The sequence below is a fragment of the Festucalex cinctus genome, chromosome 1, assembly GCF_051991245.1.
Source record: "Festucalex cinctus isolate MCC-2025b chromosome 1, RoL_Fcin_1.0, whole genome shotgun sequence".
Classification (NCBI taxonomy): domain Eukaryota; kingdom Metazoa; phylum Chordata; class Actinopteri; order Syngnathiformes; family Syngnathidae; genus Festucalex; species Festucalex cinctus.
In genome coordinates, this window is record NC_135411.1 from 64,563,699 (window position 1) to 64,590,249 (window position 26,551).

Below are 26,551 nucleotides of genomic sequence, written 5' to 3' on the forward strand. Positions count from 1 at the left end.
GTGACGTCACGCAGTTGACACGTTCGCCCGGCCCCGTTTTGCGACACTCCACCCCCCACTCTGCAATTGGCTGGAGGGGTGTAAACACTTGTCTTTCCACAGTAACATCCCGCTGTTTACAAAACAAACACAAAATGGCAAAATACAGGCTGGGGGGGTGGGGGTTTAGGACGAAATCATCACCAAAGATTAACATAAACACGGATGTATAGACTGAGAGAAAGTTAAAAGTGTGTACATCAAGTATTTAAAAAGTGCATATTCCTTAGTGAATCCGGCAGACTGCGCCCTTAACGTGGCGACAACCTTTAGCTGCATTTTCCATTCATAAAAAAATATCAGATGCACAGTACGAAACAACAACGGTAGCACTAAATCCTCAAAATGATCAGCACAAAGCTTGAGTGCTTGGTTGGCGAGCATAACTCACCATGTTTTCTTCCTTGCAGATTGACTTTTCATATCCACTGGTCAAGTCGTTTTTTTCCCCCCTTTGGAAAGCTAAAGAAGCTCCCGTCACTCCCTTGACCATTAGTGCAACCAAATGCGACACGATAAGCCGTCGTTGAACTGGAAAACAACTCAACACAAGCGCATACAACCGAACGCATTTGTTTTTTTTTAACCACTCACTCACACACGCACACACTCACTTCATGTAATCCACATGGGGTCACCCAGGCGGAGGAGCGACCCCGCGACAACCGGCACCGAAGGCACTGTGTACAGTATGTGTTTGATGTCCCGTGTCTACTGAAACGTCATTTCTGGTCGTCCTAGCGATAAGTAAAGCAAATTCAGAAACACTCTGAATTTTCCATTAAAACCTGATTTTTAGTCAAACTACGGTTCACAACTTGCTTGAAATGGTATATATGTATTACAAAACAAATTAACTATGGTAATGTGAATTGTATTAAATGTGTGAAACCTGACCTTTAATAATTTCAGTCACCATTTTACATATTTGCAATGTACAGTTGGAGGTGGGATTCAAGCCCGTGACCTCCTGGTTAGTGGACAGCACACTTAACCAAGTGCGCCACTGAGCAGTATTAGAGAGCTGGTAATGATGATCAGTTGTATATATGGAAGTGGGCGTGGAAAGTGGGACTTAGAAAAAGTTCAACATCAGTCCCATTGAAAATGAATGGTAAAAGTTTATCTTTAACGTTAAATTGTGCGAGTACTGTAAGTAATGTGGAATCAGGCCATATATATCCCGGAAGGCGTGAATTTTTTAAGCAAGTTGAAATTTGAATGCTGTAATTCGGAAGCATAATGTAGGAGTTGTTTCTCAACAAAAAAAGTGAGGAGAATAAAAATCCAAATAACATATGTGGGATGCTTTCAGCATTCCCACAATTATTACACTAAAACTAACGATCACATCAGAAATATGTTTTTTCTCAGCGGATAATTTGCTTTTCAAACATCAAAATGAGAGCAGGTTCATGTTTAATAAATAAAGCAAGATAGCTAAAAAAACAAAAACAAAAAACAAAACAAAAACAAAAAAACACTTGAGGGAATCTGGAGTATGAAGGTGAAAAGACTGACCAAGTTCACTCTCTTCACTCTCAGTGGGAAGGGGAGGCTCGGGCTCAGTCGGGGAAGCGGTCGATGTCGGAGGAGGACCACAGGGACACTCACCCTGCAAGCCAGAGAGTACAACTATGAACCAAATACGGTAAATCTTTTCAATCATTTATACATCTGTATATATCTGTTGTGGTGGTAGGACAAAGCATGTTGAGTACACAAAGTGAAAATAACTGAACTCATCTACTAAAACACCTATGCAGATTTGAACGTCTGCCTGCTACATTTGGGTAAATGACAAAATGAAAACAATTCATGCACTACCTGGCAATGACCCTTCGGGGAGGACTGCGAAGGTATCTTTGCACCCATGCTGCAGAGTGGACACAATATTCTTGTGAAATATACAAAATTTTATGCAAAACATCTCAGTGAGTATCATTGCCCACAAAAGCTTGGAAGAGAAGCAGTTTCGATGGGACTGGAAAAGTCTTTTTGTGTGTATGGTGCTCATCACAGACGCGGCAGCTGCGTGTTTATGAGCTAGCTTGTAGGCAAACTTAGCTTGTAGCAGATGTGTGTGACGTCATGCATGTTGCGATCACGTCTCTGATCAACTGCTGACAGAAGTATGTAGTAGGAATGGAAAAATGTTTATTTGTTGTGATTGTATTGCTGTTAATGTGTTATGTTTGTTTTGTTGTGTTTCTGTAAAACAGTTTGTGACAGCTAATGCTGTTTGAAAGTGCAATATAAATAAAGACGACGTGACATATTGAAATTTGAGGTGACAGCAGAAATTCAGTCCAACAGACGTTCATTTATTACCCGCGACAATGGTGTGACATCATAGTAGACGTCTCAATGAAATAATGAGATCGAGGAGCGTCACCGCCTCACTACTCTAGCGGGGACAGTCCATACCACATGTAAAAAAGCTTAACATCACTTAATGTCAGAAGACATTTATAAATCGTCCATAAAATTCACATGCACATCTCCGCTTATGTCCACGTCAACCTCTGAAAATATTAAAGCAATCGCCATAACATTTTGGATTTTATAGACATATGCTTTTTTTCATCCCCATAGATGTTCACTATAGAGAGAAAGCCGAATGTGGCTTAATGTTAGGAAAGTACGGCCAACCACCAACAAAGTTCACACGCACACCTCCACATCAGTCCCTGAAAATATCAAAAAACAAATCAGCTCAATATTTTGGATTTTATAGCCATAAAGAATTTTTCTCAAAGCGACATTAAGCTTTGAGTGCATACCTATGGAGAGTAAGTCGATAATAACCATAAAATCGCAGATATTCGTGCGATCATTTTGATATTTACAGAGATTGATATGGGCATAGGTAGAGATGGGCATATGAATTTTGGTGATGATTGGTTTGCTAACATTAAAGCGATACACCACTTATTAATCAACTGTTCAAGTAACAGTTCTAACAGAAGAAGGAAATAAATGTATTGGTCGATTGATGGATCAAGCCAATGCTGTGAATTTTGCGGTTCAGTTGAGTAGTTCAAGTCCATTAATAACAACTTTGCATAATTACTTTGAAAAGACAAAATATTCAACAACTCATACGGGTGTACCTTAAATTTTGCAAGTTACCTAGACCTGGCGAGCACGTGGTCAAGCGTGTGTGTGTGTGTCTGTGGGGGTGTGTGTGTGTGTGTGTGACTGAGACATATATTGACTGAGGCCACTGAGGCCTATATTTAAATTAGAACAACGCGTACAACACTAAAGACACAAATTGCAGTGACTTGTCAACTTTAGCACAACTGACCTCTGCAACCAGGTCCGGAAGAAAGCCATCTCGGGAAGTTGCAGGATGGCGGGATTGGACTCGCATAGTTGCACGAAGCCTTTCAACTCAGCCACCTTTCGAGAGTCCATGCTTCTCGTTGTCACGCCCAACACACACGCACTGTGTGGCAACACAAAAGCAAACCACTTCAAGCACTTCACAAAGTTTATGCGCAATGCCGGATTACCGTTAGATAGCTTAGCAGTTACATGCTAACGCACGTCCACATAATTTTATTTATGTCCGCAAAAAATTAGGTGGGAAATTACTCAACTTGAACACATTATCTTAACAAACGAATCAATTTGTACCGCGAGTCATTGATAATGGCAGTAGGGCAAGACAGAAGTTTCCAGAGACAAGAAGAAGCATATCTGACGCATGATCCCGTTGGAAATGTTAGCTTACTGCTATCTTTACCGGTTATAAAAGAAATACAGATCGTATGTTAAAGTATTGACGCTAGTAGTAATGAAAAGAAACGTGCCTGTGCAAGGACTCGTAGAATTCACACAGAATGTGAGAAAGAAAGAAAGAACGTTGCAAATCTGCTTCCTCGGCGCAGGCGTCGCTCCTATCTTTTCATTCAGGCACTAAATCAGACAACCTCAAATAAAGTAATTTATTCGTGCCCCGATCGTTGTCTCACGGGCATATGTCTGAAATACGACTCAACAGCTGTGGCCATATGCATATCGCCCAGCACCATCCATCTATCCATCCATCCATCCATCCATCCATCCATCCATCCAGAGCCACAAGGCGTCACAAGTGTGCTGAAACTTCGGGGGACAAGGTGGCTACCATTCATTTAGGTCTCAAACTCCAGTCCTCGAGGGCTGCAGTCCTGCATGTTTTTAGAGGTTTCTCTCCGCAAACATAGCTGTATCATATAAAGAAGATCATTATCAGCTTCCTGCAGAGCTTGCTGATGAATCAGGTGTGTTTGAGGAGGGAAACCTCTAAAACAGGGGTCTCCAAGTTGGGTCCTCGAGAGCCCCTATCCAGCCTGTTTTCCATGTTTCTCTCCACTAACACACCTGATTCATGATCGGGATCGTTATCAGGGTTCTGCAAAGCTTGCTGATTAGCTGATCATTAGATTCAGCTGTGCTGAAGGACGGAGACATGGAAAACAGGCTGGATGGGGGCTATCGAGGACCGAACTTGGAGACCCCTGCTCTAAAACATGCAGGAATTCTGCGGCCCTCGAGGGCTGGAGTTCGAGACCTGTGGTAAATACGCATCATTTGTGAATCGTCTGATTATCATGGAAGATTAATTTTGGTTAGTTTAGGATACCAGGTTGTACATAAATGAAGTTTACACTAAATAAAATAATTCATACATCATTGTATGATGTTGCCTTACTTGTATTGCATTAAGGAAGTATAACTTTCAACAAAGTAAAATGTGAACACAGAACACGTTCGTTTGGTCAACCAAGTCCTATGGCAAATGTGGAAAACTGTAATTTCCTAGGTCCATTGAATGCCTCTTTGAAGCGACCAATCGTAGACACATGCTGGCTCAAGCATCTGTAAGGCAAAACTCAGGGTGTAAATTACCTCATTTAGAAGATTGTTAGCAACCCGGTTAGCAAGCAAGGTAGCTGTCAACTCAATTGACTTGACTTGAATTGGATTTGAGTTGTGTAGAACACTTTGACTTTGCAAAGTTGGATGTTGTCTGTAAGTGTCCTATAAATATCCGTAGTTTGACAACTTCTATTTCCTCTGTAGTTAACGAAACGGCATGTGTCCGTGACCTGTGTGGTCGTGAGGTAGCGACGATGATGTCCTCCGGTGGTAGTGTGCTCTTCAGGGCTTCTGTCACACTCCTGCAAAGACCACGCTGGATCCGAGGTGACCTTAAATTATATTTTTTCTTCGTCAGACTCAATAGATGACAAAATTAGCAAACCAGTTTGAAAGGTAGCACACACGTTTTTTTGTTTTTTTTTTGTTTAAAAAAAAATAAAAAATAAATAAGAGTACCTGTGGATAACTACAGTGGCACTACTAACTAGTGTCCCTAAAGTCTGGACACAAATTGCACATTCTCAAGACTCATTTGCAAAAACATTTTATTCAAATGAAATATTAATAAATAATATTTTAAATTCGATTCCCAGCATTTGTGATGCAAAGGTTGATATGCATTGCAAAATTATTGTGAACATGATGCAAAAACTCCACATTGCTCTTTCTGTCCACATTTTTGCCTGTCTGTCTGTCTTGATCTGTTTCTTAATTTAGCTTGAAATGATTAAGATAATCGGCGTCTTCATATTAATTATGAATAATAACATATAATACTATTATGTTGATCACATTTGTTATTTTCCAAAGTGTGTAATTGTATCAAACTAGTAGCCCCTTACATTAATCACACCAGCATCTACTGAAATTCAAACAGAATTCGCCTCTCCCTCTCATTGCTCGTTGAATCAGTGGGTGTTGGTGTCTGTGGATCTCACTCTGCTTCATCTATCCTTCCCTCCTTCCTCTCTTTAGTTTTTCCTCTGGTCTCTTGAGGTCTCCTTCATTTGTTGGAATTTAGAGGTTTCTGGGGTTGACGTAAGACTCTGGTTTTGTAACCATGTGGGTGGCAGGTGGTGTTTAGTTGGTGCTGGATTTCACTTTGATTTATCTTTCTTTTCTTTGACCTTTCCTCTGGTCTCCTGCGCACGCATTAATCAATACCCAAGAATTATCTCACATTTCCAAAAAGGTTGGTGGCCCATGCACTGTATATTTTGGTTTGTCAGTTAAACTTGTGCCTCGGTCACTGTGAGACAGTGTTTCACTATTGCAACGTAACCACCAGTGACTTTTGTCTAGATTTTACTAATCATTTGGCGCCAGGTAGTCACATGACCACACTCAAAGTCTCTGTGGCTCCACACAGTAGCAAAGGTTTCAAAACGACTCTTTTATGTAAAACACGGACTCAAGTTACAACTGAGGAAATAATTTTTAAACTTTGCCTGGTGACTGTCTTATGCCGTTTCCTCAGTTTAAACAAAGTCAACTTAATACTACTTCTTGTAGGCTTTTCCTCACTATAGAAATGGGTGGATGAATGAATATTTTAAGGAATTCCATCAAAAATGTGTTTTTAAGAAATCTTGTTGATATACTTTATCACAAATTGTGGAAGGTAAGTTAAAGTTGCCATAAAAATAGTGAGATTCACCAATTTGAAATAAGCTTGGTATTATAAATGGGCATTCACTTGTATAATTCTTTGCCACCGAGAAGGTGCTCAAAGTGTTTGACACACTGACCCCTCATTCACCAACTGATGACGCAGCATCATGAGCAACTGGGTGTTCAGTATCTTGCTGAAAAACATTTTAACATGGTCACAACTTAGGGTTGTTGATCAAACTCATAACATCCGGGTTGGGCGACAACCATTGTACCAATGAGCCGTGTAGCCCAAAATAAGAAAGGAAAAACAAAGAAAATGTGTTCTGTCCATCTTTGTAGGACATGTGTGGTGTCCATGCAGGAACATTTCTTTGAAACCGGGAGACCTGAAACCAAAGACAGTTCCTGCTCGCTACCTTGGCCAGCCGAGCCCTTTCACTCATCCACACCTAATCAAACATGGTGAATATATTTGTTTTACTAGTTCATTATTATAAACCATAGGTGTCAAACTGAATCCCTCGAGGGCCGCAGCCCTACAGGTTTTCGAGGCCTCCCATTTTCAGCACAGCTGATTCATATTTAAGCTCATCAGCAAGCTCTGCATGAGTCTGATAATTATCCTGATCATTGAATCAGGTGCGTTGGAGTAGAGAAGACTAGAAAACCTGCAGTGCTACGGCCCTCGAGGACCGGATCTCGACACGTGTAATATAAACAAACGTCAAATTTCCAGTGGTATGTTTATAATTTAAAAAAAAAAAAAAAAAAGGGCTGCCATCAATTTTAGGTAGGCTACATGCCAGGGAAGCCCCATACTCCTTTTTAAGATCTAATATGCTAAATTCCCATATATCTTCTAATAACAGTGCATTGAATTGCTCAGACAATAAAAAATCCAACATTGATCAACAGGATAGCTATTTGATTCTCAGGTGAGGTGACGCCTGGCCTGAGCCAAACAGAATATGAACTTCGTCGCCACAGACTCGCCTCCCTCATCGAGGCCCAGTCGGACAAGCTTGGACCGTCTGCCTCGTCCAGCACCCATGTGCTCATCGTTTTGTCCCATCCCACCCGCTACATGACTAATGACATACCTTATCCCTTCCACCAGAACCAGGTCTGCTTGCATTCATATTAATTTACAGGTGAACCTCTGAAGTCAAATGTGGGTCATCCAGAAACAATTTGTTCCAGTGCCAGACTGTCACAGAATTATAGGCAATGTTTTATGCACCTACACTAGTGGAGTATTCTGATTAATATTGTGTTGGTGGAATATTAACTTATTGAAACCCCAAAACGTATAAGTATGATTTTTAATACTTTGTCCTTCACTCCCAAAAATGTATTTATACTTTTTATGCTAGAGCATACAGAAGACTTTGATACAGCTTCTGACATGAAGCGGTCACTTAAAGCAATGGTAGTTATCCAAAAAGACGGCCAGCAGGTGGCAGCAGAGTATAAGAGATCAGCCGGAGCCATGTTGCAATAAGCTCTTTTTGACAGTTTTCAACAGGTATGTGAATAATGAGTTATCATTATCATCGTCAACATACGCTTATCTATATTCCAATGCAAATGCTAATTGCTGAGAAATGGAAACGGATACAACTAGGGGTGTGAATTGCCTAGTACCTGACGATTCGATTCGTATCACGATTCACAGGTCACGATTCGATTCGATACCGATTAATCCCGATACGAATTTATAAGTCGATTGTTGCGATTTTTTTCATTCAAATTTAGAAAATACTAATCAGTAAGCTTGTAGAGTGTAAGATTTATATGAAAATGTATTATTTATTTATCTGAAATTTCAGTCTTATAGAGGTTGTAATCTGTTTCATGTTTGAACAGCATTAAAATAAAATATTAAGGCTTAATGTTCCATTCATATAACATTCTTCCATGCTCAAGGTGAGAATCCTAAAAAAAAAAAAAAAAAAAAAAAAATCGATTCTGCCGATTATTGAATCGATTCGAGAATCGCGCGATGTAGTATCGCGATATATCGCCGAATCGATTTTTTTTTTAAACACCCCTAGATACAACTATACTTATTTATATATATATATATTTTTTTTTTTTTTTTTTTTTTTTTTTTTTTGTCCCTGATGAAAGAAGAGACTAATCTTTCTTTTGATAGGTTCAATGTTTTTATAGCAATAGAACACAATATTCTGTGGACCTAGCAAAATGAGTCAAAATCCAGTAAAACAGCCGGGAGCAAAGGGGGTTGCTTCAGTGAAAATGGCTGAGAGTGAATGAGTTTATTAATAAAGTAGCTAAATTCACCCATTTTTATCCATCTAATTTTCCCATATGTTGTCGACTAAAAATGACATCATAGTGCCCAAGTGCTCGTCTTGAAAATGTCACATGACCAAACAAGTGCACCATGAGAGTAGTTAACCGTCCTACGCCCTTAGGCACTGTGATGTCATTTTCAGTCGACAGCAAATGGCAAAATGGCCGACAGCTGAAATGGATACAGAAAAGGGTGTATTTTTCTGCTTCTTATATTCCACAAACTCTGTATTAATCAGAATGCTGTTTAGACTAGTGGCGCGCATAGAACATATTACTGTAAATAACATGTTTGACTTGACTTCCTCTTTAAACAGAAAGTGAAAAGAAAGCTGAATATGATGGCCTCTGAACAGGTGTTGTGCTGTACAAACGCACAATACGCCGGTATAAGATGTGATGTCATACATGACTGCAGTCCAAAGATTTGTGTACCATATTTTTACTATTATACTTCCCACTTGTATTATATCTGAGACCTTTGACTTTGGAGGTTCCAATTCAAAATATTCAATTGAGTCTTCTAAATATAAATATAGCTTTCAAATATGAGACTCAATTTTTGCATTTGACAATCAACCCCTTGCAAATTTTGCCCAGGACTTCCTCTACCTGTGTGGCATCTTGGAGCCCGACAGTGCTTTGGTTCTGTATGGGAAAGGCCGACCAGACCAGGCCATCTTATTTGTTTCTCGCAGAGACCCCGGCAGGGAGTTGTGGGATGGACCGCGATCCGGGAAGGATGGAGCTGCTGCTTTGACTGGCATAGAGAGGGTTCATAGCACAGAAGAACTTGGTTTGGTGCTCAAAAGCCTTAAAGGTGGGTTGAGTGTAAAGATACAGGTCCTCCTCTCAGACCGTTCCATACACTTGAATTCTCGTTCAAGACAATGACCGATGGAATTTATCACTCTAATAAGTTGTTAGCTTAAGTGTCTGCGCTAACATGACTGACTATTCAGTGTTGTACATTAATAAAGGGATACGTGCAGCCATTTTGAACAGTGAAAAGTAAATATCTTGCCCAGAATTAATTTGGTAACTTCATTATTTTTCCGCTAAATTAATACCTTTTTAAAAACACATTTTCCCACTTGCTGTCAACCTAAGATGACATCACCTGCTGAGGAAATAGGTAGCGACCAATCACGGCTCACCTGTTCTCTGTGTTTGGTCAGCAAACTGAGCCATGATTGGTCATTACCGATTTCCTCAGTATGCATGATATCATCTTCAGTCAACTGCAAGTGGCAAAATTAGCTTTTAAAGGCATTGTTCATTAAAAAAAAATAAATAAATAAATAAATAAATATGAAGTCATCACATTAGATACAAAATGTTTTCTCTATACTGTTGAAAATGGCTCAATGAGTCAATTATCCCTTTAACAATGCATATCTCAGTTTTTAGCACCTTATAAATCAGTTGTAAAGCTAGCCGCACAGTTATGTTGGACTACGTGCATCGTTCTGCACAAAAACTTACTGATGAGCTTTTTAAGCCAGAGCAAAAACATAAACATGCACGACACTCCATAACTTCTGCTTACAACCCCTTATCTACTGCTTAAGTCATTTTCTACTAAAAACATATAAATACGTTCTATTTTAAATATTACCAGTGTCCCAAAGATGTATTTATCCTAATTATTTTTTCAAATTATATATATATATATATATATATATATATATATATATATATATATATATATTTTTATTAGTAGTATTTTTATTCTAAGATTTGAGGCCGCAAATGTTGAACATGTGTTGAATTGAGTGGATAATCTGTATATAAAACCCATTGTTCCTTATATTTCCTGTACAATAATAGTCTTTAATTTAGTCTGACTGCGGCGCACCCGCACGCAGTCACGCACGCACTCACTCACATACAATTTATTTTATTTATTTATTTATTTATTACGCCGAGGAGAATTTTTTTATTTTTTTTTAATTTTTTTTATTGCAAACAATACAACTTACACGTCGTCATTGAAACAATTCAAGAAAATACAGAACAAACAGAAAAAGAGAACAAAAAAAGATAGCAAAAGGTTTTGCTACATGATAGGGGCACGATGAGTTATACAAAGATATTTAAATTTGAGCAAATCTCCACTATTTTCAAAGCCTTTTGTTTGTCAGAGAACTTGACTGACGCCGAGGAGAATAAGCTCTTCTTTCGCGACCAAGATGACGTGGCTTTGCGATTCAAGCCGTGTTTGTGAGGGGGGGTTATTCTGTCACGGACCGGTGAGTGGAAAAATGGAAAAACTTTGCCTACGTTGCCGTGAAACGCTAAGCTAACTAGCAGTGAAATGTGTTTGACTCGACAAAACGGCCACCACGACGCCGCAGCGAACTGGTCGTGCACATTTGTGTTAATCATACACGCTTGTGAATATCTATAAGCAATCGTGGTATTCACGGCAGGCGAAGAATTTTCGTTCCGAGTGTTCACTGCAAAATAACGCTTGCAGGAGATTTGCCGGTCGCAGCAAAATAAATAACTGCTGACTAATACAAAGTGACAGTCACACAATTAAGCAGCTGCCAAGCGCTACACGAGGGAGCAAACAAAATGACAATATTACAAGCATTTCTGTAACATTATTGTCGTGTTTACCTTTGTCTATCCGTAACGCGCTGAATCCATGTTATTGCTCCGGTATCTATGAACCGTGGCGTCGATTTGGCCGTCCCATTCACTCGGCAGTCATGCCGCTGTACTGATCCATGAGCGTTTAAAAGTCCTGGTGTATCTTTGCAGCTTTTACAGACTTTTTGAGGGTTGTGTGAGCATTTTAGCTGTTCACCTCACCAACCAAACTTGGCAGTAATAACGTGCATGGTGGCTTGGTGACTCCGATTCAAAGTAGTGCTGTCTTCCCCCGGGTTTACACCGGATGCGGTTGCGGTGCGGTTGCGGTGCTGTTGCGGTGCGGTCCGGCGACGCAAGCAATTAGATTCCATTCATTCGAATGGTGCAGTTTACACCGCTTGCGGGTGCGTTGCGTGTCGACTGCGGAAGGCCTGGGGCGTGCCGCAAGCCTTCCGCAAGGATAGACCTATTTTCTATTTTTGCCGGACGCCGCAGCGGTAGGCCTCCGGCAAATGGCAAGCTAGCACAAAACACATCGAGCGGGACAGGAAGACCGAGGCAGTTTCAAAATAAATTTCCGGTTACCTTTCAGAATAAAACACTCGCCAGCTCCTATTTCGCAAGTTTTTCAGCAAAACGTGACGTGGCGTCGCCGGGCCATGTGCTCATTCACGGTTTAGACACCAGCGAACATGGACGAGGAGAGGTTTATATTGGAGGTGGAAAACCACAAAATAATATATGACACGGCACATCCTTTTTATAAGGACTGTAATGTATTGTGAGTTTGATGTTCGCGATTGCTTGTTGTGCCCGTCTCGCTTGCCGTACTGAGCGGCAGCCGGACGCGGAAGACAGAAATAAAGAGTGGACCCGCACTGACCCGACTCTCGTTATTAATATACTTTACAAGGACAACCAAAAAAAGGATGCTGCATGGAATCTCATAGCAGAAGAAGAAGAAAAGGTTAAATCAAAAGAAGTCCACCTCTCTTTCTGCTTCTCTGTTGAGCACAGACTTTCTGTATGTTTGTCGTTGTGAAATGCCACATGATCGCGCGCGCGTGGTCCCGCGAGACACGTTGGGAAGTGGGCGGCGACGGAGCTGCCGGACCGCAGCTGTGCGGAGCCGGTGTGGATTGACAAAAAAATTGACCCGTCCGGAGCACGCAGTCAAGACGCACCGCACCCAACCGCATCCGGTGAAAACCCGGGGTTCCTCTCCCAAATGTTTAGAAGAGCCTGTACCTCTGTCCTCTTATCCATTCGCTTTTCCTCCATTTTAAAATAGTGCAACCAATGAGGACATAATCTTAACTAATAAATATTGTAAATACTGTACGAGTGTACATATACACTTGCAGTAAAAGAACTGTATGCGCCGTTACGCTAATGGCGGCTGTGCAACCTCCAAATTCAAACAACCAATCAGACCAAACAAACAGGAGTCATTTAAAAAATAAATAAATAAATAAATAAATATTACTCTGTCCGCCTTCTTCTCACTGAATTTCGCAACACACTCTGCGCGGCGGCATAAAAGGTCCGTGTGAAACATGGACGGTGACGGCGCAAACATGGTTCCGGGCTGAGCGTCGACTTGAATTTTTCCAGTCGACCTATTTTTAAAGTCGACCTAGTCGACTTGGTCGACTTTTTTTCCCAGCCCTAGATGAACGTGTCAATTTTTAATCATGTAAATTATGAAACCACTTAACTCAAGGCTGTCCAAACTTTATCATGTGAGGGCCACATACAGAAAATCAGAAGTGCCACGTAATGTTGTGAAGATAAATTGTACAAATTTGTGTTTTTGCATATATAGAAAAAAGCTAAAGTGTGTCTATAAACCAATTTATTTTTAATAGTGGCAACTGATTTTTTTTTTCTTCAATACCCTCTCTTCTTACTTTGACCGTCTCCAAACATTTTTTTTATTTATTGTTCTTTAATTTTAACTAAATCAAATGCCATTTTTAGTATATGTCACGGGCCACTGAAAAATGTATGGCGGGCTGCAAATAGTCCCCGGGCCGTAGTTTGGACACCACTGACTTAACTCTATGCTTTCTTTTCTACTGCCATCTTCCTTCAGGCTCGACGCTGTGGTATAACAATTCTCATCCATCCAACCCTCGACTCCACCAAGTACATGTCAGTCCCGTCCTGGAGGAGGGGCCAATGCCACGCCCCTTAAGTCCCCTCATTCATTCGCTCAGGGCTCTTAAGAGCTCATCGGAAGTGGCCCTCATGCAGGAAGCAGGTCGCATCACAGCGCAGGTGGGTGTTAAATGTAAATATGAGATGTTGTAGTTGCAGGTAAATCTCATTTGTGGGAAGTGTCTGGAATGTTCAAGAGCTAAATAATTTGCTTTTAACAACTATTTTGTTCTGCTTCTGTTCTACTTTTCATTCACTTTTCAATCAATCACACCAATCCAACTTGCCTTTCAGGCTTTTAGGAGGACGATGGCTCTATCTCATGGAGATGTGGATGAATCGGTTCTCTTTGCTAAGGTAGCTTGACAAACTAAAGCTCTTTCATTTAACTCAATCACTTTTGACTAATTATCTATACCCATCTAAAGCATCTATGAAATAGTTGTGGGCATAGGGTGATGGAGCGTCAGCCCGTTGAGAGGTAGACGGCCGTCCTGGGATTTACAGTCCTGGGGGAGGCTGTCATTGCCCTTCCTTCAGGCCGACGCTCAGTGAAGATATCGAGGATCCACTGTCCTCTTCAAGAATGATCGTATATTTTGCATCCCGGGTGTTGGAGGGAGAGTCTTCGTTTGTATTCGGTTTAACAACTCAGAATCTAGAAGAAAACTAACAGTCCGGGCCGGGATTCGAACTGTAGGCACAATGATTTATTTGACTGAGACATACAAACAAGACATATATTCTGGCCAGAAAGGAGAAGAAGTCCGTAGAACAAAGACTAGTTTTTATAACCTTACTAGATCCACACCCAAACCTTTTCTTAGGGTGTAACATCTGAAGGTAACTAACATTATTGGCCACTCCAAAATATGCTCACTTCTACATATTAGCCTAATTATTCATATGAATTTCTTTGGCCACTAGAGTGCACCACAAGATAGGAGTTTAACTTGGTGCAGTACTATTTCGTGACCATTGGGGGCACTGTTATTCCATGCAAATTTAGGCCCGTACCCTTTAACCTACTTTTAAAGTTGCCCTCTGTTTGAACCACATGTTTTGGCGAGCTCACGTGTAGCTGCCTGGTCGTAAATCTTGCGGACAAGACATTTTTATAGTTTTCACCTCCTTTTGTACTCTTTCCCCACTGCGCACCGACTCTTTCCCTACTGTGCTAATTCGTTGGTCCGATTTGCAACCTTCGACAGGCTACCCGTGGTTAGAACTTGTGAAATAATTTTTCTAAGCCAGTGGGTCAGTGCGCTTTGTAAATTTTTATCTCACAGAATGCCTCCAAGGCCAGCCAGATTTAGGAAGATTACGTTTAGACATTTACCACAATATGGCTTACAAAATCATTCTCAATTGACAAGTATCGTGTCACAAAAACCCACATATTCCTTTAAATCTGCATAGATAGCTAAAATAAGATACATCAAGGACAACATAAGCCCATACCCCAAAGCATGAGGCTACCAGCAATCAAGGAGTTGGCACTGATGAATATGGCACGACAAGTAAATGTTTGTCCAATTTAACCTCAAGTACATTGTAAATAGAAAAACACCAGTTGTGTCATTCTGTTTAATCAAACGATTTTCCCCAAACATTACCTAAATATGCAACATGTATCATTAAAATTGCAGTTTGATTTTGAGAACCGCATCCATGGTGCTAATTTCCTGGCCTATCCACCTGTGGTTGCCGGAGGGAATCGTGCCAATACTCTGCACTACATCAACAACAACCAAATCATTAAGGTAACAGTGGAACATGGCTATGCAGAAATGGTTTAAAATGTGAGTCTGCTTGGACTTTTATTCAGAATGATGACAAAATCCTTTTCATCACGTGTGTCTTTTAATCCATCCATCCATGAATAATCCATCCATCCATTTTCTGAACTGCTTGCTCCTCACAAGGGTCGTGGGGGTGCTGGAGCCTATCCCAGCTGGCTTCGGCTGTAGGCGGGGTACACCCTGAACTGGTTGCCAGCCAATCGCAGGGCACACAGAGACGAAAAACCATCCACACACAAGCACACCTAGGGACAATTCGGAGCACCAAATTAACCTGCCATGCATGTCTTTGAAATGTGGGAGGAGACCGGAGTGCCCGGAGAAGACCCACGCAGGCACGGGGAGAACATGCAAACTCCACCCAGGAAAGCCGGAGCCCGGACTCGATCTTGCATACTCAGTACTGCGAGGCGGACCTGCTAACCAGTCATCCGCCGTGTCTTGATGCATAACACCAGCTTAAATGAGTAAAAAACAGAAACCCCTGGGATGGTAATCTTTTTAGAAAAGGGAAGAAACCCAATGAGGAAAGCAGATGATTGTAATGTCAGAAAAAAAAAAGAAAACCCCATAAAATAAACTACTGTACCAAGAGCCCTACTTACTGGATTATCATATGGGTGATTCACATGCTCCAAGCCCACTGTGAATAATATGTGCAGCTTGGCTATCTAATGAGGCTAATGATGCCTTCAAAACTTCTTTGCCATATGAAGAGAAAGATCAAGACACCCACTGTTTGTGTTGGAGTGACTCATATTCATTATGTACTTTATTATGTGGGCATATCAAATTTCTTGCATTAAGGCATTCCATGATGCATAAATAGGTTGAAGATGGCCGCTTTCCATGATTCAACATTCTTTTTTTCTTCCTTAGGATGGTGAAATGGTGCTTCTTGATGGTGGTTGTGAATATTTTGGTTATGTCAGTGATGTGACCCGAACATGGCCAGTAAATGGGAAGTAAGTTAATCATGCCAAATTAAAAATTACAATTTTCCTGTTATTGCCGTCTCATTCTGACTTTTTTTTATTTATTTTTTTTTATTATTATTTATAACCCCACCTTCCAGATTTAGCACTCACCAGGCGGAACTTTATGAAGCCGTCCTGGAGGTCCAGCTCTCCTGTTTATCTTTGTGCTCCCCAGGTGTCAGTCTTGACCACATTTACAGTACCATGCTGGCCCTGTTGGGAAGACAGCTTAAGCGTCTTGGCATCGTCAAGGCCGGTACCAGTGATGCTGATGTACTAAAGGTAATGAAACTTTTTAAGATGTCATTTTTAATGCATGGGCAAATCATGCTGAGTGCAGCTGTCAACTCAAGACCTTTCCGGCATGATGAAGTATTCAAATGTTTAGGGTGAAGTGTAGAGGTGTTCATCTCGCCAATGAAAAATGATTCAGTATGTATCTTGATACATAGGTTGTGATATGATTTAGGGACCGTTCGATTTTAACCCTTTAATGGTCACTCCAAGAAAAAAAAAAACACAAAATGTTTTTGTTTTCATATTTTTTGAGTTATTGGACCACTAACAAAAATAAATGAAAATTATATTTACACGCACCCTAGTTTTTATAATATGAGCCTCTACCAAATGGTTGAGATGGACGTAGATGGTCACAAATTTAATAATGTGCAATAGCCATTAAATTGATGTTAATAACCTGAAAAGAGAAAAATTAACGAGGAAAATGTAAAAAAAAAAAAAAAAGTTAATTGATGTCAAGTCAAATTTATTGTAATAAAGAGGCTTTCTCGTGTTTTTGCACAAAAATCCATCTGCTTGATCTTCCATCCATCAATCAATTTTCTTGACCGCATACGCCTCACAAGGGGCGTGGGGGTGCTGGAGCCTATCCCAGCTAGCTTTGGGCAGTAGGCGGGGTACACCCTGAACTGTTGGCCAGCCAATCGCAGGGCACACAGAGGCGAACAACCATCCAGACACACACAAGCACAACTAGGAGCGCCCAGTTAACCTGCCATGCATGTCTTTGGAATGTGGGAGGAGACCGGAGTACCCGGAGAAGACCCACGCAGGCACGGGGAGAACATGCAAACTCCACCCAGGAAGGCCGGAGTCTGGACTCGATCTTGCATCCTCAGTACTGGGAGGCAGACATGCTAACCACTTAACCACCATGCCGCCGTGCTTGAATCTTGACTGTGGTATTATATCAGCTGTCACATCAAAGCCTGATGCAGAGTGGCAGTAGTCCTCCATGGCCGGGAAGTCAAAAACACCCATAAAAAGGAGCACAGCCAGGAAATCTTCGATCTCTGCAAGATTAGTCTTGATTGGATCCCCCAGCTCTCGGACAGAGTACAAATTCGATTGATGAGCAATATGTTGAATCATCTCATCTGTGAAGATCATTTTGAAGTACTGAAAGGGTGTCTTGACCATTTCAGGGTGTTCAAGATTTGAATCAGGAACCTAATGTCCTCAATATCTACAATAGCTTCCAAAATTCATTTGGCTTCTTTTTCTTTCTTTTCAGTCGTTTTCTTCTTCTTGCCAGGAATTGATATAGTCATCCATTTCTTCATTTACTGTTTTTAGGGTATTTTTTCCCCCTTTCTCTTCCTCTTAGCAGGTGTGCTAGTTGAGGGCAGCTCATCTTCATCCATAGATTCAGGGGATTCACCATACAACTCTGCTTGATTGGGCAGATAATCAGGTTACCCAATTTCATCATCAGAATGACAGATCAGCCTCAGAGTCTTGAGGATCTACTAGTACAAGGGCCAGAAAATTCCTTGGCCTTGAACCATAAAATGATTTAGCGTCCATCTTTTTTTTTTTTTTCACGAAAAACAAATAGAGGGAGGATAAAGAAATGACTCACCATCATCAAGGTTTTTTTGTACAGCCTATCAATCAATTTCAATATAAAAACACTATAGTTAAAACATATTGACAACAATGTATGAATAGAAGTGTTTTTATTGTGTAGAAAATTGGAAATGTCCGTGAAATTAGCACAACTTCACTGACCTGTAACCATATGGTTGAGATGTCCAGCCATACTAATTTTTACCATGAACAGCCATCTTAACCATTTGGTCAAGCATGCTTTTAAATTAATTATTTGACCCTTATAACATGTTTTTGTGTTGCATCAACTGACATTTGGCTAAGTAACATGTTAGATGATAAAATATGATGAAAAAAGCAACTTATCTTTCAAAGTTCAGCCAAAGATAGTGCCCATGTCAGCAGTGATTTGCAAGTTTCTCACTTGCTAATGGCAAGGATCACTGAAAGCTCTAACTGTCAAAAAGTAGAGTGACCTCTAGTGGTTATTTTGTGCTTGGCATACCTCAACCAAGTGGTAGTGATGGCCCAATCAGGCTAAGTTCAGTTCAACATATTTTCCAATAGAATATAGTGACTCAAAATGTGGTCTACCAAATGGTCGAGCAGACCATTAAAGGCTTTTAAAGTGGAATGTTTGTTCAAATCAGATTATGATTCAACAAAAGACAAGACGGGTTTCGTGTTGTCATTTATATTCATAAGAATGAATTTGTCAGTACTGTAAATGTGTCATTTCCTTAATAGATGTCTCTCTCTCCAATAAGACGATTCAATACATATCTGTATTTATTTTAAAGTGGAACAATTCAGTTAAGTTAAATACACTTGTATCTTTTAAATCATTTAAAGGGACGGTGTGTGTAGAAAGTTTTGCTATCTAGTGATGAACTAATAGAATGCAACAACTTAACACATGCATTTTGAATCACACGTACTACGATGCCTCAGAGAAACCACACTTCACAAGCCTACCACCCATTACTACGTTTGCTAAGTTTGTCTCCTTTGGGTATCGGTAGCAAAAAGATGGTGGTGAAACATGTCAGCTTTCTGTAAGGTGAGGCGTGACTAATGTAATATAATTATCAATTACTAGACCATCCATGCATTCATCCATTTACCACTCATCCGGAGTCAGGTTGCAGAGGCAGCAGCTTCATCAGGGAAGCCCGGACTTCCTTTTCCCCAGCCACTTCGTCTAGCTCCTTAGTTTGGATCCCAAGGCGTTCTCAGGCCCACTGAGAGACAGTCTCTTCAGTATGCCCTGGGTCGGGTACAGGAGGCATCCGAACCAGATGCTCGAGCCACCTCAGCTGGCTCCTCTCAACGCGGTGGAGCAGCAGCTCAACTCTTGAGTTACCTCCCGGATGACCGAGCTTCTCACCCTATCTCTAAGGGAGAGCCCGGACACCCTGCGGGGGAACTCTTTCGGCTGCTTGTATCCAGTATCTTGGTCATTCGGTCATGACCCACAGCTTGTCACTAGAAGTGAGGGTAGGAACGTAGATCGACCAGTAAATTGAGAACTTTACCTTTCGGCTCAGCTCCTTCATTAAAGCAGCTCTATGTAAGATTTAAAATTTCAAATCTCTACTGCCACCTGTGGCTGAAAACAAACTGCACGCTCGTACACGCTGCGCGCACTCGTACGTGCACGACCTCAATACTGAAGACTGGGCTCTTCATATCCAATTAAACTATGTTTTCAGAGGTAAGAAGTTTTATAATGTTATACAAAGCTGGCCACTTCACGGAATGAGACTCTCGATCCTCACTAAACAATTGATGTCCACGGGACGTGCAGATCATATTGCTTTAGTCGGTCGAAGTCCAGTCCTGTGCTGTACTCCAAAACGATGTGCAAATTACGTCAATTAATTGGACCTCATTCCGATGTTAATATGCAGTTACATATTGTAGTCACCCCGCTCGACGGACGTCAACCTGATTCTAGTCATTATTAGTGTATGTCGCCCCCAGGCTAGCGTCATTGTGCATGAGCCGAAAGGTGGGCTGTCAGTTATGGAAATTGACGATTGTGAAAAACATATAGACCCATTCACTACTTAGTGTGATATGGCCGTGAATGTTATCGCCATTCAGTAGTACCGTTCACATTCCGTTAGCATAATGTAGCTACAATAGGCTGTTTTCACGGAGGAAAATAAGGCGACATTTAGCCTGATTGAAACGCCGTGGAATGGAACGTCTGTTCTTCATAAAGTCATTCTGTTCTATTACATTCAACTTTGCCGCCCCTTTCACGCTAAATGTTGCCGTCCACCTCACTTTCACCCCAATAGTTACGACCGAGAAGTGATCGATCTTGAGGTTACTGCTATTTGAAAACAACACATCTTCTTCTCAATGTCAATATACTCGCTTCTTACCTTTTGGAGTAGAAAGAAAGCCAGCTGTGAATCACTTTTCTAATCCAAGTCCGATCTCAACGCTCTCCACCGCTGAAATGTCAAACCAATGTTCACTCTCGTTCTCGGCGCGGGTCACTATCAAGTTTAGATTTTTTTTTTTTTTCGTGGCACTTGACATTGTTTTCATTTTTTTTTTTTTTTTTTTTTTTTTTTTTTTTTTTTTTTTTGAGCAGCCTTCCGCGGAGTAACAGCGGGTGTCTGGGGCAGCGAAAATCTGTACTAGTTCCGTCTTCGCGCGACAGGAAACAACTGACGATGACGCGAATAACGTCACATCCCGCAGACAGAGGGCGGGAAATTCGAAGGATTCGGACCAGACGCTTCCTAAATAATATTGCCCAGAGGCTTGTAGGAGTACCCATTGTGAACAGCGAAGATGTTGATCTACTAATTAGAATATGTTTCAGTCATAAATGGTCAAATAAAAAGGCTATTGTTAAGATATTTTGGGGGGAAATCCTACATAGAGTAGCTTTAACACAACAGGCCGATACAGAGTCCGCATCATAGCAGACGCTCCACCGATCCGCCTGTCAATCTCCCGGTCCATCGTGCCCTCACTTCTAAACAAGACCCTAAGATACTTGAACTCCTCCACTTGGGGCAAGATCACATCCGCGACCCAGAGAAGACATTCCACAATTTTCCGACTGAACACCTTGGTCTCGACTTGGGAGGTTCATCCCAACTGCTTCACACTCGGCTATGAACCGCTCCAATTAAAGTTGGCGATAGGGGCGTGAAGAAGCCAAACAGCACAACATCATTTGCAAAAAAAAACAGATGCAATGCTGAGGCCACCAAACCGGACCCTTTCAACAAACAAATCCAACTTACTGCAAACTCTGCGGACCAAACTCTGACACCGGTTGTAAAGGGACCAAACAGCTCGTATCAGTGGGCTCGGTAGACCGTGCTCCCTAAGCAACAACGATAAAGACTCCCCAAGGGACGGGGTCGAATCCCTACTCCAAGTCCACAAAACACATATAGACTAGTTGGGCGAACTCCCATGAACCCTCGAAGACCCTGTTGAGGGTGTCGAGACAGTCCACTGTTACACGGCCGGGACGAAAACTACACTGCTCCTCCTGAATCCGAGATTCGAGTTTGCAACGGACCCTCCTCTCCAGCCCCCCTAACAGACCTTACCAGGGAGGCGGAGGAGTGTGATCCCTCTATAGTTGGAACATACCCTCCAAAAAGAGGACCACCATCCTGGTCTGCCAATCCAGAGGCACTTTTCCTGAAGGCGTGTCAATACTGTTTATGCGCATTCGTCACTTCCTCTTCTTGCCCCGTGCGCTGATTCGCTATAGCTAACAGCCAATCACAGTGATCAAATACCCCGACTCCTGACATCGATTCAACATGTCGAATTTACTGTAAACCCACCCACCCCGCCCCCGATGTATTCCACCTAGATCCGAATTTACGAGTCCGACAGTAATTTATACACTGAGCAGACGGTGCATGCCGTTGCCCCAACGCTGTGCGACTCCCGATGTCAGATTGGTGTATCTTGGCCTTAAGTCCCCAGAGTTGTGAGGAAAACCATCTGTTTCCCTTGTCAAATGGGCTGTATTAGCAGATCGGTTTTATACTTCACTAACCCCACTTTTTTTCGGCTTTATATGACATTAGCTCAAAGCGAACTCCACCCTCACAATTTTCAACCCCTCCCCACCCTGGCTGGTTTCTGCCCGGCGGCTCGCGGTGGCTGCAGGCCCCGTGCCGCCGTAGTGAATGTTCGCCCACCAAAATCCGCCTGTTTGAAGATTCGCTCTCACAGTAAACCATTTTATGGAGCCTGTATTTCTACAATAAGTCCAAATTTCGGGGGAACAAATATTGTGATATTAATATTAGGGCATCCAGATGATGGTTGTTGGTGTCACTGCAAAGCTCGCGTTAGGTCTACTTTAAAATGAATGAACATTGATAAGTCAAAAACTTCTACACACTGTAATGTTATTGTATTTTGTGAATGCTAAGCTACCATTTACAAAGTTATGTTAAACTTTAACAGTTGTTGATGGTATTTCTAAATTTGATCTAATCTGAGATTTGAAAACAACTATGTAAAACATTCTTCAACATTTTGTCAGTTCAAACACATCTACTGCTACATAAATGCTGTATTGGTATTATGGCAACACTTAAGCGTGCATTTGGCATCCAGAATGCTTTGTCATGGTAAAGTAATCTTTTTACATCCATTTGTTGCTTCCCATGTCACATGCTTTGAGAATGAGTCCTCCTTTTTTTGCCAAGGTTCTATCATCTTCATGACGAAATTGTCAATGGTATTTCTGAGTGTTGCATTTTGACAATAACTTCAGGTTTTTTCTTATCCTCTTCCCAGGCTGCGAGGCAGTACTGCCCCCACCATGTTGGACATTACTTAGGCATGGATGTCCATGATACTCCAGAACTGTCCCGCTCACAACCTCTGCAATCTGGAATGACCATCACCATAGAACCAGGTAAAATTATGATATTAGGAACTCAATGCTCTGTTTTCCTTTGGGCTATCTTAAGAGCTTAACCTAATTTGTGTTGGTTCGTTTTCTATGATTTAATCCAAATCTCGGGGAATCAACAGTTTTGGAGCATGAAAATGAACATGATTGAAAACAGCTTCTAGATCTATTTTCAAATGTGTAAATTTTTTGAAAAAGAAAGCACAATCATGTCGGTTAGAACACTTAATACGGGAGTATTTGAAATTGGAGAAACGGAAGATGGATCATCCTTCAATGTGTCCATGTCTATTTAGGCTGCATGACTTATGTAAGTCATTTTCAATATACAAAATATTGGAAAACAACAATGGGTACAAACGTTTTTAGATCAATCCTGATAGGACAAGCAGCTGATGGCCACTTTACAAAATGGCATTGCCAACTAATGGCCCATCTTTCGAAATCATTTTTGTTGGCCATTGTGTTTGGCAAACATACAAACTTTTGTTAATACATTTAATCAAAACCAATATGTTTGCGTTTAGGGTCCAATTACGCTAAAAGTGCCTTTGGTGTCCTCGTCACAATCGCTGCCGTCATGAAAATGTAGCCAAATAATGAAATGCTGGTATTACTATAAGTGGCCAGACATTTGCAAACGTACCAGTACAAAAATGTTTCTTAAAATGGTTCCTTCATTTTTGACCATTTTTTCATTTGATGTACAGTACATGACTTTGGCATGCCCCATACACTGCACTGCTAACAATAGTATGTGTTAAATGTTACTAAATAAACATCTTTTTTATGGCGTTACTGTCCAGAACAAGTTATTCGATAAAAGAAGTCATTTTGATGATGGATATTCTGTTTCCATATTCAATGCATGCCCCTAAAATTGTTTTCCACCCCGTCGTTATGGGGTAACTGCCACTGTTTCCAGCGACATTGCATTGGCATTTTGTCTTTCTACAATGGAGGCTAAAAAAAGTGGCAAATTGCAGAATATTTACACTTATGCTTGATTGTTATATTATGTGTGTAGTTGGACGTTGTCAAGCTTCAAGTGTCCACTCTGTCATCCGGAAATATCCACTGGGGGAAAAAAAAGCCTTTCAGAACTTTGAAAGATGGTTCTTAAACTGCATGCAAATCAGATTATTTAAATCGTTTTGCTAAGTGAATGTACATCTCAATGACACCTGATGGTGCTATAGTGACTCTTTACCTTGATAGTAGCAAATCCACTAGTTTAAGCCACACTTACTCTATTGCTCCTGAAGTATCTGCTTTCATGTGTTCTTCTTAACACAGGGTTGTATATTGGTGAAGAAAATGAGCAGGCCCCAGAGTGTTACCGTGGCATGGGTATCAGGATCGAGGATGACGTGCTGATACGGGACAAGGGAGGGCCCTTAATTCTGTCCTCTGACGCCCCAAAGACCATTGCTGATGTAGAGCGGGCCTGTGCCCAAAGGTAGGGCAGGAGGAGACATGACAGTGATGATAGGCAAAACCTTGGTCACTTTTTGGATGAAGATATTTATGGACATATACATTATATTTATACACACCCTTTCTCAAAATTTATCACGATACACAAGCTTTAACAATGTGACATCTACTGCATTGTTATGGTGCTGTCAGTGTGTGAAACCCGACCCTGAACTTCAAATCCAAACCTAAAAACGTTAATGCAACTGATTTGTCATGTATGTCTTCACATAAATTCTGCAGTGTTGCATACACAGACATGTCAGAAAATTTGCATGTGGTTGCTATTCTCTCGCAACTCATGCTAATCTGCATTGATTCACATTAAATTCCGAATGTGAAGGTGTTCTGTGCTGCTGGATAATCTCGTCTCCTGCAAAAGCCTGCAAGGATCATGCCAGGGCAATGAGTGTTTGTATTTTGTCTGACCAATTTTTTCCAGAACATGATCTGTATACATGTATTTTTTTACAATATTGCTTCTGGCCTACAAAATAATAAATTTGTTTGACTCGCATGATCTTTAATATGATGTGACAACATTGCTCTTGCACATAATTGCTGATGTTGAATTAGTCCATTGATATACAGAGAGAGTAATCCAAAAGAAAAAGAGCTCTATGCAGGGTGCAGACTTCAGCCAAAGATCCCAAAATAAGAGAACGATTTCATAGGAATAAAGTAGTTTTTTGTTTTTTTTGTTTTTGTTGCTTTGCTATTTGCTTTCTCCCCCCGCCCCCCCTTTTTCCCCCTGACATTCATTGCCTCTATTCAATGACTCTACTATGCAATAAATATACTGTTGACAGTATTTTGCCACAAAAATTATTTTTTTTTAATTTTCCCACATTGCAGAAAATTGCAACTAGTTGAGATTGTGAATTTGAAAAATCACGAACCGTAACTAAGCAGCGATCTACTGTACGATATATGGTATTAATGACATTGTTCAAGTAATCTAATGATGACCTATAAATGTGCAGTTTAAACTGTAAATTCATATATATGGACTTACACCATATATGTTATACATGGAAGTCTGATTTCGACCAAGGTGATATTGAAAGTACCAATACATCTTTACTGTACTTGAGTATTTTCCCGGTAAAGTTGAATTTTTTTTTTTTCTGATGACATTTTAGTACTTCCTAAATTTGAAAATGGATATCTGCACTTTCAAAGTAGGCTCGTTATATAGTATGGATGACAAAACGACGAAAAAAAAGACATATACATCTTAACTCATTCAAAGCCAAAAATGTGTAAACATGTTTTTTAATACTTTGCCCTTTACTCCAAAAAATGTTTTTTTGTTTTGTTTTTTGTTTTTTTTTAATGCAAGAGCATACAGGAGACTTTGATGCATCTTCTGACATGAAGAGGTGCCTTAAAGCAATAGTAATTATTTAAAAAACAAACAAAAAACAACCTAGTATAAGAGATCACCCAGGGGCATGTTGCAACAAACTCTTTTTTTTTTTTTTTGTCAGTGTTTTCATCAGGAATGTGAATATTTATGAAACTTAGCTATATTTTAATGCTAATTGTTGGAGAACAGAAACAGATGCAAATATACTTACCCCCCGATGAAAGACGAGACTCTAATCTTTCTTTTGATAGGTTTAATCTTTTTATACCAATAGAATACAATATTCTGTGGGCCTTGCAAAATCAGTTACAATCCAGTTAAACAGTTGAGAGCAAAGGAGGTTGCTTCATTGAAAATGGCTGGGAGTGAATGAGTTGATATCTTTGGACTTATAAGGCAGGAGAAAAACTGGGACACCAGCACGTTGGAGAAATCAGGACCAGGGGAGCATTGACTACAGCATATTCAAGATATTTCCCATCCACATCATGATTTAAGAGAATTGTTTGATGTCAGCTACAAGAATGATTGCTAGTTCAATGTGTTGTCTTTTGCC

At 40.7% G+C, this 26,551-nt stretch overlaps 2 protein-coding genes across 9 annotated transcripts in view; one reads left to right on the forward strand and one right to left on the reverse strand.

The window, feature by feature from the left end:
- st13 (ST13 Hsp70 interacting protein) overlaps positions 1-4,322 on the reverse strand; it is a 28,385-nt gene extending 24,063 nt beyond the window's left edge. Inside the window, exons 1-4 of one of the 3 annotated variants that reach the window (XM_077502376.1) lie at positions 4,175-4,322; positions 3,350-3,490; positions 1,867-1,915; positions 1,561-1,654 (exon numbers count right to left, since the gene is read on the reverse strand). In XM_077502376.1, coding sequence (XP_077358502.1) covers positions 1,561-1,654; positions 1,867-1,915; positions 3,350-3,459 — 253 coding nt within the window. In that variant the 5' untranslated portion in view covers positions 3,460-3,490; positions 4,175-4,322. Of the gene's footprint in view, positions 1-1,560; positions 1,655-1,866; positions 1,916-3,349; positions 3,491-3,681; positions 3,832-3,857; positions 4,071-4,174 lie in introns of those variants that run through there. The other 2 variants (XM_077502366.1, XM_077502357.1) reach the window with 2 other exon arrangements.
- xpnpep3 (X-prolyl aminopeptidase 3, mitochondrial) lies at positions 1,584-25,143 on the forward strand. 6 transcript variants are annotated; one of them, XM_077502318.1, is made up of 12 exons: positions 1,584-1,690; positions 5,113-5,235; positions 6,865-6,987; positions 7,461-7,648; positions 9,442-9,661; positions 13,538-13,722; positions 13,897-13,959; positions 15,252-15,365; positions 16,284-16,369; positions 16,480-16,663; positions 23,033-23,153; positions 24,447-25,143. In XM_077502318.1, exons 2-12 carry the CDS (start codon positions 5,163-5,165, stop codon positions 24,611-24,613), a joined length of 1,524 nt encoding a protein of 507 aa, XP_077358444.1. In that variant the 5' UTR covers positions 1,584-1,690; positions 5,113-5,162; the 3' UTR covers positions 24,614-25,143. The 6 variants fall into 6 exon arrangements, with proteins under 6 accessions (XP_077358444.1, XP_077358453.1, XP_077358461.1 ...); XM_077502327.1 differs by lacking the exon at positions 1,584-1,690 and adding an exon at positions 4,053-4,166; XM_077502301.1 differs by lacking the exon at positions 1,584-1,690 and adding an exon at positions 4,463-4,605.
- The last annotated feature ends 1,408 nt before the right edge of the window (positions 25,144-26,551 follow it).

What these genes read in the sequence shown, in the direction of transcription:
- xpnpep3 (XM_077502301.1), top strand. Translation starts at nt 4,560, where the DNA reads ATGCAGGAATTCTGCGGCCCTCGAGGGCTGGAGTTCGAGACCTGTG. An exon ending in ATCCCTTCCACCAGAACCAG is followed by an intron (nt 7,649 to 9,441) that starts GTCTGCTTGCAT and finishes AATTTTGCCCAG; the next exon opens with GACTTCCTCTACCTGTGTGG. An exon ending in GGTGCTCAAAAGCCTTAAAG is followed by an intron (nt 9,662 to 13,537) that starts GTGGGTTGAGTG and finishes ATCTTCCTTCAG; the next exon opens with GCTCGACGCTGTGGTATAAC.